Source organism: Mustelus asterias, chromosome 7, assembly GCF_964213995.1.
Source record: "Mustelus asterias chromosome 7, sMusAst1.hap1.1, whole genome shotgun sequence".
NCBI lineage: Eukaryota > Metazoa > Chordata > Chondrichthyes > Carcharhiniformes > Triakidae > Mustelus > Mustelus asterias.
Window position 1 is genome coordinate 24,450,514 of NC_135807.1, and position 14,378 is coordinate 24,464,891.

Consider the following 14,378-nt stretch of genomic DNA (forward strand, 5'->3'; position numbering starts at 1 on the left):
CCAGTCCCATTAACTCCTTCAGCCATTCAGGAGGGTCTCGTTTGAAGGGGGAGGGTTAGTGGAGGGGGGAGAGAAAGGATGGAGGGGGGGGGGGGGGGCACTTTGGTCTCTCAGCAAACACCCACCCAGTATGGGCTCACCTAGGTGGGGAGTGTCAGCTCCCACAGAGTGGTAGGGCTGGCTGATTGCTTACGAGCGATTGGAAACGAAATTTCAGTGCGATTGACGAAAGGAAAGGCAGCGGGGCTGTGACTGTGAGGCTCCGGCCGGCCAGTCCTCCCTCCCCCGCCTCACAAAGACCTCTCCAGGAAAGCAAGGGGGGGGGGGACAATTGGATAGATAGGACGGCAGAACCAGATCAACCACTGCCTTGATTATCAACCAAAAGGGAAAATGCTGGAAAATCTCAGCAGGTCTGGAAGCATCTTTAAAGAGAGAAAAGAAGCAACTGCCTTGATTATCACGACTCCCGGTGCATTAGAATTGGCTTACATTAAAAAAATACTAAATGTGTTATCTATCTTGAACAAAGACAATACACAAGACACCACCCCCCCCCCCCCACACACACACACACACAGGATGGACAAAGAGAACACGTTTTAAACCCAGTGTGGGTAGCTTTAATATTGCGCCCACAATACAACCCAGTGCTAATCCTGCCACCTTCTCTCTGCCTCTTCCCTGTTTCAACTCGTGCAGATGGCTTTGTTATCACACACTAACTTTTAACAATATGTTGATGCATTATGAGTCAGACAGTGCGATCTGTTTCAAGCACCTCGCTCCACACTGTGCCCATCCCCGGCTCTGTCGCCCTTGTGCCGTTTATTTTTTTTCGCCCCCTCTGCTTCAGCCTCCGACGCAGGCGAGGCGGGTCTCTCCCTAAAGAACTGTCCCGGTGTTAAAGCAAGTTAGCCCCTCGCCCCTCCCCCCCCCCCCCCCCCGCCAGATCCAAGGCGCGAGTGAAATGGCGAATGGTCATTGAAGATTGCAATGCAATCTTGGGGTTTGCAGAACACCCGGCGGATGGGTCGGCTAGCAAATCCCGCCCCGCCCCCCGGGGGCTCCATTACCGAGGTGAGGGGGAGGGGGGAAGAGTGTATTCTGGAGTGGAGCCACAGCATTGGGCTGTCGATGCGCTATTAGATCGGTAACCGAGTGCATCTCACACCCACCCACTGGATACCTGTTCCAACGTTTAATTCCCACCCATCCAAGCCTCTCGTCTAAGCCTTGATTGGGGAGGGGGGAAGGATTATTAGGACACGGTTAAGCGAGGAAGGTCTGAGATTGCCATTCATCAACAGTTCCTTTATACATGTCTAGTCTTAAATGAGAGAGGGGGGTGGGGATGGATGTTGGAGAAAGAGGCTTTAGGCGCAACGCAGCAGGTACTGGAGGTAGGTAACGGCGCAAGTTCCCAGTGAACAAGAATCACGGCAAGCACTGGGCTGCGGATAGGAGATAAGGAAACACAAATGTCGGGAAGGTTCACCACCAAGTAGAAAGACCGATTATCCTTAAAAAAATATTTTTTAAAAAACCCTACACTGAGCTGAACGCATTCCAATCTGCATTAACTAAACAGAAATCCAACCAGCCACATAACAGCTCAGTAAAAAAATACAATAATGCTATTAAATATCTACGCGTGAATCATTAGGAGCTTAGTCTAGGATTACTGACGACTATTGTCGAAATGCAGACACTAATTCCAAATTGTGCATTTGGTTTATGTGGAGTGGAGGGGAGGGGGGGGGGTGGTGTTTCAAATTGTTCTGAAGTGGCTGTAGACTGAATGACCAGAAAAAAAAACACACACATACTCATCCGGTTAATTGTAATTCTAAATGAGGAGTTATTGTTCCCTACTCTTGGAGATCTGGGTTAATGGAGTTAGGAGCAGGGGCGAGGGGTGTTTATCGGCATGCTTTGTACAAGTGATCAAAGTGTATCCCTTTGCAACAGTTGCAGGGGGCAGTGTGTGTGTGTGTGTGGGTGGGCCAACTTATGGCAATGAGATTGGGGACAGTAATCGGTATTATTGACCAAAATATTTTGAGTTTGAGGATGCGAAGTTTCGGATTCGATGAGAAACAGGTAGCAAACGAGTCGTTTACAACAAGAGCGGGGGCGGAGGGGGGGGGGGGGGGGAGATACGCGCCGGCGTGAAAGTAAGTTTATTTTATGACTGCGTATTTTCAAGCATCTAAGCAGAGGGCGAGGATTTACTGCCTATGATCTGACACTTCAGATGTTTATAAAAAAAACATGCCACAGGCTTGCTCGAAGAGTTAGGGGGGGGGGGGGATGGAACATATCCCCACACACACACACCTATCGGGGAAATGTCTTTAAATAAAATGCTAATTGTTTATGTCCTGCAAGATATTTAAAAAAAGAAAGTGATACCTTGTTCATTTTTCTTTTATAATTTCAGATTCAACGTTGACAGCTGCCCTGGCCAAACCACACACACACAAAAAAATTACCCCCTCCCCAAAATATTTTAACATCCTGGGTGCACCGGCAGCGTTGGAGTTTGGATGATCAATTATTACTTCGGGACTCACAGGGTTATATTCTTTATCTATCATTAAAAACCATCCATTTCAGGAATTTACCACGAGGGGGAGAGCTTGAACAGACCTACACACATATACACACACACACACAAAAATGCAATGAAATCATCTCCAGGTCTGTCTCCCTAACAAAATAAAAGTCGATCCTGTTATGTCCATGGTCTGGGCGCTTGCTGCTATTTCCTCGGCGTTTCTCGGGATAACTGACCTAGGATGAGGAACGCGGAATCCGCGGTGACTGTGATATTCGCCGCTACCCTGTGGACCGTGAGCGGCTTCGACCTCCGGCAGAGCCCGTGCACCACTCTGGTCCAGGGGAAACTCTTCGGCTACTTCTCCTCTTCCGTGGTCTTCGCCTCCAACTCCAGCGGCTGCTCCTGGATTATCCAGAACCCTGACCCGCGGAGGTACACGCTCTACATGAAGGTGGCCAAGACCAGCAACATCTGCGAGCGCCGCCAGATCCGCACCTACCAGTTCGACTCCTTCCTGGCCAGCACCCGCACCTACCTGGGCATGGAGAGCTTCGACGAGGTGCTGAAGCTCTGCGATCCCGCCGCCCGCTACGCCTTCCTGCAGTCCGGCAAGCAGTACCTGCAGATGAAACAAATCGCGGCGGGCAGTGGCAGCAGCCGGCCGGGGAGCAGGGCAGGAGGCAGGGGCAAGGACAAGGAGTTCTCCGCGGAATACCTGGTGGTGGGCAACAGGAACCCCAGCAAGGGGGCCTGCCAGATGCTCTGCAAGTGGCTGGAGACTTGCCTGGCGGTCAGCACCAGCGCCCGTCCCTGCGGCATCATGCAGACCCCTTGCCTGTGCTCCAGGGGCGAGGGCATGGGCCAGTCTACCGAGATGCTGGGCTTAAACAAGAAAGGGGACAGCTGCTTGAAAGACGGGGTCTATCTGGAGCACTGCATCAGGAACCCGAAGGAGAACAGCGAGCCGGATTCCCGCGGTAAGTCTATCTGAACGGGTTTGCCTTCCTTGAAGAGTTCTACTCAATTTAGATCTCAGCTGAAGATAGCCTGTTTGTGTGCGTGTGTGTGTGTGAGAGAGAGGGGTTCTTTTTTCTCTCTCTATCTCCCTCTGTTAAAATTACTTTGCTTCAGATCCCAAGCCACTCGACTTGAATCCCAGAGATTGGTTTCAGTAAACGAGTCATGTACAGGCTTGGGGCTCTGTGTTGGGGAGTGAAGGTGCATTGAATGTGCTGTCATTTGGTCAATTTGTTCGAGAGGTTTTTAGAAATTAACTGCAATTGACGAGCTGGGGGTGGGGTGGGGGGCATTGGGATAGAAGGTCAAATTGAGAATTCCCAGTGGCTTTCTCGCTGATTTATGAGTCAACACTCCAAATCATATCAGCCCACCCCCTCTCTCTCACACACACACACAGAGTGGTGATGCGATTTCCAATAATTAAACTAAACATTTTCACTGTTTCCTCACTAAATCCGTACTGACAATTATTTGATTTTGCAATCTGAATAGTCATTTCACTCGGATTCTGCGACTTCTTTATATTAAGTTCAACTTTCCCCAGCTTTTAAAAAAAATAATATGTACCTGTTGATTCTTTCGCAGCTTCGTCTCGCAATAACAAAAAAACCCCGACATCATCTGATTTTTTTTGTGTGTGGAGGGAGGGGTGGTAGCGGTAGGTGGGGGGGAGTGGGGGGGGGGGGGAGAGATAGTGGCATTGTAGTCATTTAAGAGCAATTGCGTTTCTCTGTTTTATCCATAAGTGAAATGACATTGTGGTTCGATTTTCCCATTGAGAAATGGGAGACAAGGCAAACAACCGGTTTAAGGTTACCGGATTCTGCAAATAATATCCTCTCCAAGCATTCGAGATTCCTGTACACTTTTTTTTAAATGTAAGGACCAGTGACGCTAACTCGTAGCCAGTTCCTACCCAGGGGTGGCGTACAGACACAATGCAGGGAACAGCATTCGGTATAAGTAAGGATCAAGTCAGTGTCTCTCTCTCTCTCTCTCCCACCTCCTCCAATGACATGTGTTCCCTTCAGTTGCAAAATGCCGTCCTTTCGCAAGCTGCAACTGTCTCCCAATTGGCCGTTTTAAACCCCCTCATTCCTTGACTCTTCCACTAAAAGTGCCACCCTGGTATTCCTCGGGATCCACGCCACTGCACTGTGCACTGTACCAACTTAAAAAAAAACAAGATGAGAGAAAGCACTGCAGATTTTGACAATCCAAACAGAAACTATCCAACCAACACAAAAAATAAATACAATACTGGAAACATTGCTGGTTAGGCAGCATCTGTGGAGAGATTTAGGTTTGGGAATATCGCGACAAGGATTCATTTTTAAAAGGACCAGGGAAAGGGGGATGGACACCGGCACACACACACACACGGGAATAATAAAACCAAAGTGTAAAGTTATTGAGGTTGAGGACAGCCGATTGTCAAGAGTTATTACACACACATGGGTTCTTCCTCCGTGGCAAGGTGGGTGTGGGTTGTGCCTTATTGTATACAGCATTTACACATTTGTATTTCAATCAAAATTCACCTAATCTAATCGTTTTCGCAGGACTCTGCCGGAATGGGCGTCGGGGGGTTGGAGGGGGCGGGGTTGTGTCTTAAAGTGGAATGTTCTTCCTTAGCGTGCAATGGATGTTTTCCTCCCCCCCTCTGGAATTCTTATGAGAAGGATGTTGTACCTTGTATGTTTGGTGCTGTTACCTGTCAAGATAAGACACAATGATTAATGGCATCTACAGAGCTACAGTGATTTGAGAATGTATTAGGAGAATGTATTAGGAGTATCATTGCAACACATTTTGGGGTGGGCGGCGGTATCACAAACTACAACAGTGCAATTGACTGGTTTCTGTTGATAGGATGTGTCCACTTTCCACGGTTAAAACAGCCGGACTATTTGGCTTAAATCTCTGTTGGCCATCTTCCGTTGCACATCAGGCCACCATTCGGGGGTACATTATCTTCAATGCATGGTTTTTAAAGTCAATAAACGGTGAAGTTCACAGCATTTATTTAGCAGGCACGGAAAAGCGATGGCTATACTGTCCCTCGCAACTGACAGCACAGGCCTCTGACAAGGCATCACTTCAAAACACTGGAGATTTCAATGATTAGTTCCCTCCGTGGGAGAACAAAAAAGGCCAACCCATCATTGCAGCTGCAACCGACCCGTCTCCAGATTTCCTTGGTTGAGGCAATTCACAATTATGGGGAGCTTTGAATCAAAGTTGATCAATTCTCTGATGGTTACATGCACAGTCAATTGTGTAATAATGAGATGGCACCATAAATGATGTACATTAGAATGAATGCATGGCACATCTTGTTTTGGAACAGACTATCCTATAAGGTGGCATCCTATATAATGCAATAAGTGGCTCTCACAAAGTGCTATGGTGAGGGCATGTGTCATTCAAAAGCAATAATTAGTTTGCCAGAAAGAGCATATAAAGGTCAGCAGTGAGTGTTGCATCATGACTTGTATGCAGCTGAGAATTTCTTCAATTTTTATTTTTAATAATTCTACTCCTTCTCGTGCCTGGTGCAAAACACAGGAAGGTCACAAAATAAAATCCTCTTGTTCATGGGTGGGAGAATTGATTTACCATTTGGTGTAACAGGCCTCCAGATTCTATATTATAATGTTTTTTGTAAGTTTGTTTGCCGAATAATAAGAACTACACAGTACAGTAATATTAATAAGGTATGAGCCTCTTGGGCAGACAATTAGTGCAATGAATCAATCCATCAACACTCTGCCATATGGACGCAGACTGAAGGGCATGATTCTCCCTTTGGGCCATCCCTGATCGCATCAGGACCACTGTGATGGCAGGGGATTGCCTCAGTTCTTCAGCCCCTTTGGTCAGGGATGGCCATGTGCAGAATCATTAGTATCTACAGCCAGTGAGATGGAAAAGATCAGAGGAAGTTGAGCTCACTCTCAGATAGCCTCATAACATGGTGACACGAGTTCTTTTCCGATTCTGAAAATCTAATCTATGGACCAGTCAGTATTGAATAATGCACATTACAATTATGCCCTGGCATTTTCCCTGCAAAATGTTACTGAGTGAAATATTTCTCTTTCCTCCTTTGACCTTATCAGGAAATTAAATAACTTGTGATAAATCCCATCAATTGCAAATCTAATGCTATCGATCGAAAGCAGTGGCCTCAATTGGCTGGATGGATTTTCTTGTTCTATGCTCAAGTTTACAGTAAGCAATTTGTGCAATTTCTAAATAACAATACTAGGTGGAAGAAGGTGGCTTCACTGGAAACACTTGAATGGATCTCAGCCACAGCTAATCATTGACTACAACAAATCATCTCCCCAATTCTTCTTGCGGCTGGTTACAGATACTGAGATCTATGATCTAGTCACCTGGCCACTCACTTAACTATTAAGAGGCTCTGTGAGGCATAAATCATTACAAAAGTGCACTGGAAAAAGTAAAAAATGAGGGACTTTTGCCTCAGGTGCATTTATGCTCTTCAGTGATGTTAAGTAAAAGGTGACTGAATGTAATTTTACCAAGAAACTTGGTCATACTTTCAATGTGAAGATAACCATACAGGGAGTGAAGAGGACTGGGTTTCACTCCTGGCCTCAGGCACAGTCTAGGCTAATTGTTCCCTTCTGTCAGTTGGCTGGCAGGATCCCATGTTTTTCCTTTATTTATTATTTCATGGGGTGTAGGCGTCATTGGCAAGGCCCATCCCTGGTTTAGTTCATAACTGGAAACAAAGAGTGCTTACATTGGAAAGAGCAACAACTGTCTTCATTGAAGGATCTTGTAAAAATTACTAACATCATGCAGCTGCAATGTATAGAGAACATTTAACTGCTGATGGTGTTGCGGTGGTCATTTGCTGAATGCAAAAACTTCAGTACTCAAGTCTTCTTTTAAGCATTAAAGGAATCAAACGTGAGGAATCAAAGAGAAAGGGAAATTGAAATGGAAGAGCATACAAGATCTTATTGAAAAGCAGAACAAGTTGCAGGGGTCCTATGGTCTCCTCTTCCTTTTTCTTAAAGGTCTTAGGGCTTTTTTGAAAACTATGTTAAAGGTGCTACATAAATGCAGTTATGTCAAGTTCTTGTCACTGCTGTTGGATGTTCCCTCGTAAGATTTATCTGAAGCAAACTATCAAGTTATCGAGGGATTGAAGCCAAGGCAGTGGTTGTTGATATTCAGTAAGAAAATCTCCAATAAATGAGTTGAGAATATTTGGGTATTGTTATTCACATAGTGATAATCTTCATGACAAGTTATATCAAAGGGCATTACGTAATGTTTTTTGGAATCACCATTTTGCTTTAAAATGGGAGGAGAAGTCATTAAAGCAATAAAAGGTAAATACATGAAAACCAAACATTTATAAATATGGAATAGGGAATTAAATCAGCTTTAAGTTTCAATAAGTTTAATAAGTTTTAAGTGAGCTGAACTTAGGATAGGTGGGTGTAATGTGCTTCATCATGTTAATTTCTATTTGACACTGTACACCTGTCAGAATAAGACATAGTGGTATAAAATGAAGTTCTAACCCCCATCCACCTCCACCCCCTCTGCAGCATGTCTCATTTTTATTATTGCAATCATAACATGTTGAAAGAACATCTTTTAATTTCCCTCCTCCAGCATTGTGTTATGTGCCATTCTTAGGCTGTCAGCTGCTCTATCCCTTCGAGGCTGTGTCTGCGGGTATTAGCAAGCACAGTGCCAAGCTCTGCTCTAATAGCCTCCACGGTTGAACAGCCGACTGACTTTCAATATTAGATAATGAAAGACTACCTGAATGGTGTACTGCAAGTTGCATTATTCCAGTGGAACACAGCTCAGCATGACTGTGAGCTATCAGAAGAGAAGGGAATTTTGTTTTTGAGCAAGAAGGACTTCATTTCACACCATTATGTGCAGCACCTCTCTTGATATACATCATTGGCAGCATCCTATTCAATTTTCAAAGAATTCTCTTGAAAACAATGCAATATATAACATGGAATTTTTCATCATTCAATCCAATTATTAAAAAAATGCAATTCAATATTTAAGGAATATTGTTTGATTTGGTTTGATTTATTATTGTCACATGTATTCACATACAGTGAAAAGTATTGTTTCTTGTGCGCCATACAGATAAAACATACCGCTCATAGAGAAGGAAATGAGAGAGTGCAGAATACAGTGTTACAGTCATAGCTAGGGTGCAGAGAAAGATCAACTTAATGCAATGTAAGTCCATTCAAAAGTCTGACAGCAGCAGGGAAGAAGCTGTTCTTGGGTCGGTTGGTACGTGACCTCAGACTTTTGTATCTTTTTCCCGACGGAAGAAGGTGGAAGAGAGAATGTCCGGGGTGTGTGGGGTCCTTAATTATACTGGCTGCTTTGCCGAGGCAGTGGGAAGTGTAGACTGAGTCAGTGGATGGGAGGCTGGTTTGCTTGATGGATTGGGCTACATTCACGACCTTTTGTAGTTCCTTGCAGTCTTGGGCAGAGCAGGAGCCATACCAAGCTGTGATACAACCAGAAAGAATGCTTTCCATGGTGCACTGTAAAAGTTGGTGAGAGTCGTAGCTGACATGCCAAATTTCCCTAGTCTTCTGAGAAAGTGGAGGCGTTGGTGGGCTTTCTTAACTATAGTGTCGGCATGGGGGGCCAGGACAGGTTGTTGGTGATCTGGACACCTAAAAACTTGAAACTCCCGATCTTTCTACTTCATCCCCGTTGATGTAGACAGGGGCATGTTGTCCTTTACGTTTCCTGACGTTGATGACAATCAATGATGTACACATCAAAGTGAAGTATATTTGTATTGGGAATGGAAAGAATTTCCCATTTTGGGTGTCAAATGCCAAATGGAACACAATTTTAACACAGTTTGACACAAAATCAAGATCCTCCTACTTGACGTCACTAACGTGCCTTACTCCTCACTTCAGAAGAGCAACAGCAATACTAATATCAACTTGTATTCATGTAGCACCATTGAACATATGAAACCCCTTCAGGTAAATCATAGAAATCATAGAAATCATAGAAATCATAGAAACCCTACAGTGCAGAAGGAGGCCATTCGGCCCATCGAGTCTGCACCGACCACAATCCCACCCAGGCCCTACCCCCACATATTTACCCGCTAATCCACACATCCCAGGACTCTAAGGGGCAATTTTTAACCTGGCCAATCAACCTAACCCGCACATCTTTGGACTGTGGGAGGAAACCGGAGCACCCGGAGGAAACCCACGCAGACACGAGGAGAATGTGCAAACTCCACACAGACAGTGACCCGAGCCGGGAATCAAACCCGGGACCCTGGAGCTGTGAAGCAACAGTGCTAACCACTGTGCTACCGTGCCGCCCGTTAGCTAAAAATATGCTGAGCTGGAAAGGAGTGGTTAGGAGGGGTAACTCAAAGCTTAGCCAATGTGATGGGTGTTGACATTTCCAAAAAATGACAAGTCAGAGATGGGAAATTAGGACCAAGGTGGCTGCACATTTTGTGTAGGAGATCAACATTGGAGAAATTGAGTCAGGAGAGGCACAGGATGATGTTTTAGAGATCAGGAGCTGAATTTTATGTGCCCCCGGCAGGTGTGTTTCCTATGGGGGAAAAGGGGAGCCTGTGGAATGGGATGCGTGTTCATGCTGCTACCTACCCCCCACCCCAAAGCTCATCCCCATAAGATGTGCGGGTTGGGTAGATTGACCATGGTAAATTGCCCCTTAGTGTCAAGGGGACTAGCTCGGGCAAATGTGTGGGGTTGTGAGGATAGGTCCTGGGTGGGATTGTGGTCAATGTAGACTTGATGGGCACACTGTAAGATTCTATAAGTCTATGACTCTAATACCGGTGGGCAGCAAGCTCCCTACTTGGCAGCTAACCTGTCATATTAAGATGACCAATGAAGGATCAAATAGGCTTGTAAGCAAGCCCATTGACCCTAATAGTACACTGCTCATGCCATAATACATTTGGGGCAGGCAGCAGAGCAGGAGTGGAAGGCCAATTTTTTTTAAGCCTACAATGCTTAAAGGGCAGGAAGGAAGGGGTGGTCACTCTTTGGAGGCTACTCTTTGCTTATTGTGGGGTGGATACCTTTAAATTGAGCACCCAACATGTTCCTCCTACCCATTCCCTCTCTTAAACGCACCCTCTTTCCCACCATGGCCTCATGCATTGCCCCTGTCACTAACGCTCCCAAAGCTCCTGCCCAAGACCCCAGACTTACCTTCTCCAAGGAGCATAGGCCTTGCACTTCACTTCTTATCCGCATTCTCAGCAGCTGCTACTAACACATTCCTGGCACTGCCAAGACCGATACAGCTGCCAATCAACCCAGTTGATTGTAAGCACTGGAGGGCGAGTCTTCCACCCTGATTAATGAGTCTCGCAGCACTTTCTGGCTGTAGAGCTGCTTGGCTTGTTGTCGGTCACCTCACATCAATGTGGTTTCTGGAGGGGGTTGGGTACCCCATACACCCCCACTGTTTTATTCAGCCCAAGGTGTGGCAAGGCTATGGAGGGATTTATTATTGGATGACAATATTTCTTTGAGTTATGATGAATCGAGGGACGGTGAACAAGTATAGGGCAGTAAGGATGGGAATGATGGTTGAGTGGTAGTGCAAGACAAGATCTGTTTTGGACAAGTAGTGTTTATTGAGGGAAGGAGGGCTTATCAAGCACAGCCTTGGAGTAGTCAAGTGTTGGCCTCATGACAACAAAGGTTACAATAGTGCAGGGCATGAAATGAAGACCAATGTAGAAGAGGAGATAGTAAGTGATCCTGGTGATTGATGGAAGGATTTAAATCTCAGCTCACAGTTGAACAGGATGCCAAGATTACGCACAGTCTAGGTCATCCTGAGAGATTAGCATCAATTCCAGATCCCTTCCCAGCCAGAGGAGCAGAGTTTGTGGTGAGAGCTGACGGAGACGACTTTGGCCTTCCAATTTCTCAGTCACAAGAAGTTGACATTTGTCCAAGATGTGAGTTCAAGCAGGGAATCCGATGGTATGAAAACGTGGAGGGCTGGGGTACAAGGGGATTTGAGGGAAATGGTGGTGGAGATAAAGCTAGGGACAGCAGCATGTCGCTGAAAGCTGATCTCATGCCAGCAGATGATTACAAGTGACAGCATATAAATTAAAAAAACGAGAGAGAGACATTTATCACTCTCCATACCAGTCATCTTTGGCCTCTCTGAGTGAGATTGCCAATTAAGCAAAACAAATATCAGTTTTACTGCTCTGTACTGCTGCTAATCAGGCACCGAGATAAAATAGCCCAATTTCATTTCCCAAAAATTCCATGCTGCTACCAGAGGGGGCATAATGTTCACTGATTTGTCTGGCTTGGTGTGAACTTGCGTCTTACAGACACTTAACCCCTTGCTATACCATCTAGTCTCTTCCATTACTTGTTATGCATCAAAGGAATTATTTGTGCAAAGTGGACTTGTGCCATCAAATTAAATGTAGTCGCTGCTGGAGAATGCTTTATTCTGATACTTTCGTCATTTTCTGTTTGTATAAAGTTCTAACACTGGCGTAGTATTGGTTGGATACCGAATGGGGATTTCCTTTGGGATTGTCCTGATTGGCACATTACCTTTGGGAAGATGGTTGGAAACCACAGCAACACTGCATAGATCCACTGGATTTTGGCAAATCTCCCACTGAAGGTGCAGCAGCTGTTCAGAAAAAGAACAGACCCCACCCCCACCACCATCGAGAGTATTTCCAGTGAATATTCCCTCTGTGCCACCTCAACAATATATTCCAACCTCAACGTTAGAAATCTGCCTCCTTCAATTATGTGACGTTCCCATTTTCCGGACACCATGTATGATGTTTCTTTGAATGGAACATCCAATTAGTGTCAAATCGCTGAAAATTTAGTGCAGAATGCAGTAATTTTGACTCATCTTGCCTCTGTTGGTGCTAGCTCCACATCAGAACCGCCTACTCTATTCTCCTATTTCCATGCCCTCTTAAATATTTGTTTCATGAATGCAGTGATTGACTCCACTTATGGACTTAATTGGTTGTAAAATGTTTTGGAATGCCCTGAAGTGGAGAAAGATGCTATGTAAATGCAACTATTTATTTTTATTTTCCACATCATTATTTTTAGTAGTCACTTCAATAATGGCTCCTTCCTTATAATAAGTGCTTGCATGAACAATGTTTTTCCTAATCTTCACCTTTGTGCTTTATAACTAAGCATGACCTGATATCCCTTATTACTGATTCACCTGACAAATGAAAGGAACCTCACATTATTTATCTTCTGACACCATTAGGAGATCTTGAGCAAATAACAGTTTCTACTCCAGTCAATACTGTTCCCTTTCTTTCAATATAAATTAATTGGTTCATTCCTCATATGGAAATAATAAATAATATTTTGCAAATGGTATTGAGACCACTGGTAAAAGCTTGAGTCAATCGCCCAGAATTTATTTTACTTGGAGCTCTTCAAATTAGCGGAGGCATGAAAAGGCTTTAATTTCCTACCGAATACAGTTACCCTGCTGTTTTTGAATTACTTCGAAACATAAAAAATAGCAGAAGGAATAGGCCAATTGACCCATCGAGCCTGCTCCACCATTCAATAATGTCATTGCTGATTCTCTATCTTAACGCTAGTCACTGCTGTCTCCCCATACCACTTGACGCCTTTCGTGTCTCAAAATCTATCTATTTCCTTCAGTAACGTTGTCTCCATAGCCTTTGGAGGTAGAGAATCTCTGAGTGAAGATGTTACACCTCATCTCAGTCCTAAATGGCCTATCCTGTATTCTGAGACTGTGGCCCCTTGTTCTAGACTACCACAGCCAGAGGAAAGAACATCCCTGCATTCAGTCTGTCCAGCCCTGTCAGAATTTTATACTTTTGAATGAGATTTGGTCATGCTTCTGAATTCCAGTGAATACAGGCCTAGTCAACCCAATCTTTCCTCGTATGACAACCCTGCTGTCCTAGGAATCAGTCTGGTGAACCTTTGCTCAAGTCCATCTATGGCAAGTACATCCTTCCTTAGGTAAGGAGAAGAAGCTGCACACAATACTCCAGGTATGGTCTCACCAAGGTCTTGTACAGCTGCAGTAAGACATCCTTGCTCTTGGATTCAAATCCTCTTACAATGAAGGCCTTCATAACTGCTTACTGTGTCTGCATGTGTGCTTTCAGTAACTGGTGTGCAAGGACATCCAAGTCAACATTTCCCAATCTATCACCATTTATATAGTACTCTGCCATTCTGTTTTTCTTATAGAAGTGGATAACTTCACATATATCCACAGTATACTGTATTTGCCCACTCACTCAACTTGTCTAAATCAAATTGAAGCCTCTTTACTTCCTCCACACTACTCACATTCCCGCTAAGTTTTGTGTCATCAGTAAACTTGGAAATATTACACCTGGTTCTCTCATCCAAATCATTGATGTGTCTTGTGATTAGCTGGACCCAAGCACTGTTTGTTATGGGACCCTCACTAGTTACCGCCTGCCACTTTGAACAAACCCAATTATTCCTTCTCTTTGCTTCCTGTCTGCCAACTAGCTTTCAATCAGTACCAATACTTAACCCAATCCCATGTGTTTTAATTTTGCACACTAATCTCTCATGTGGGACTTTATCAAAATCTTCTGAAAATCCAAATATGCCAAATCCACTAGTTCTTCTTTATCTGTTCTGCTAGTTGCGTTCTCAAAAAACCCCAGTAGGTTTGTCAAACATGATTTCCCTTTTACAAATCC

The 14,378-nt window shown here is 44.7% G+C and overlaps 1 protein-coding gene across 1 annotated transcript in view; it reads left to right on the forward strand.

The window, feature by feature from the left end:
- Window positions 1–2,801: 2,801 nt before the first annotated feature.
- Window positions 2,802–14,378, forward strand: part of adgrb1a (adhesion G protein-coupled receptor B1a) — a 650,625-nt gene continuing 639,048 nt past the window's right edge. Inside the window, exons 1-3 of the mRNA XM_078216994.1 lie at window positions 2,802–3,482; window positions 3,606–3,612; window positions 14,080–14,094. Coding sequence (XP_078073120.1) covers window positions 2,802–3,482; window positions 3,606–3,612; window positions 14,080–14,094 — 703 coding nt within the window. The remainder of the gene's footprint in view (window positions 3,483–3,605; window positions 3,613–14,079; window positions 14,095–14,378) is intronic.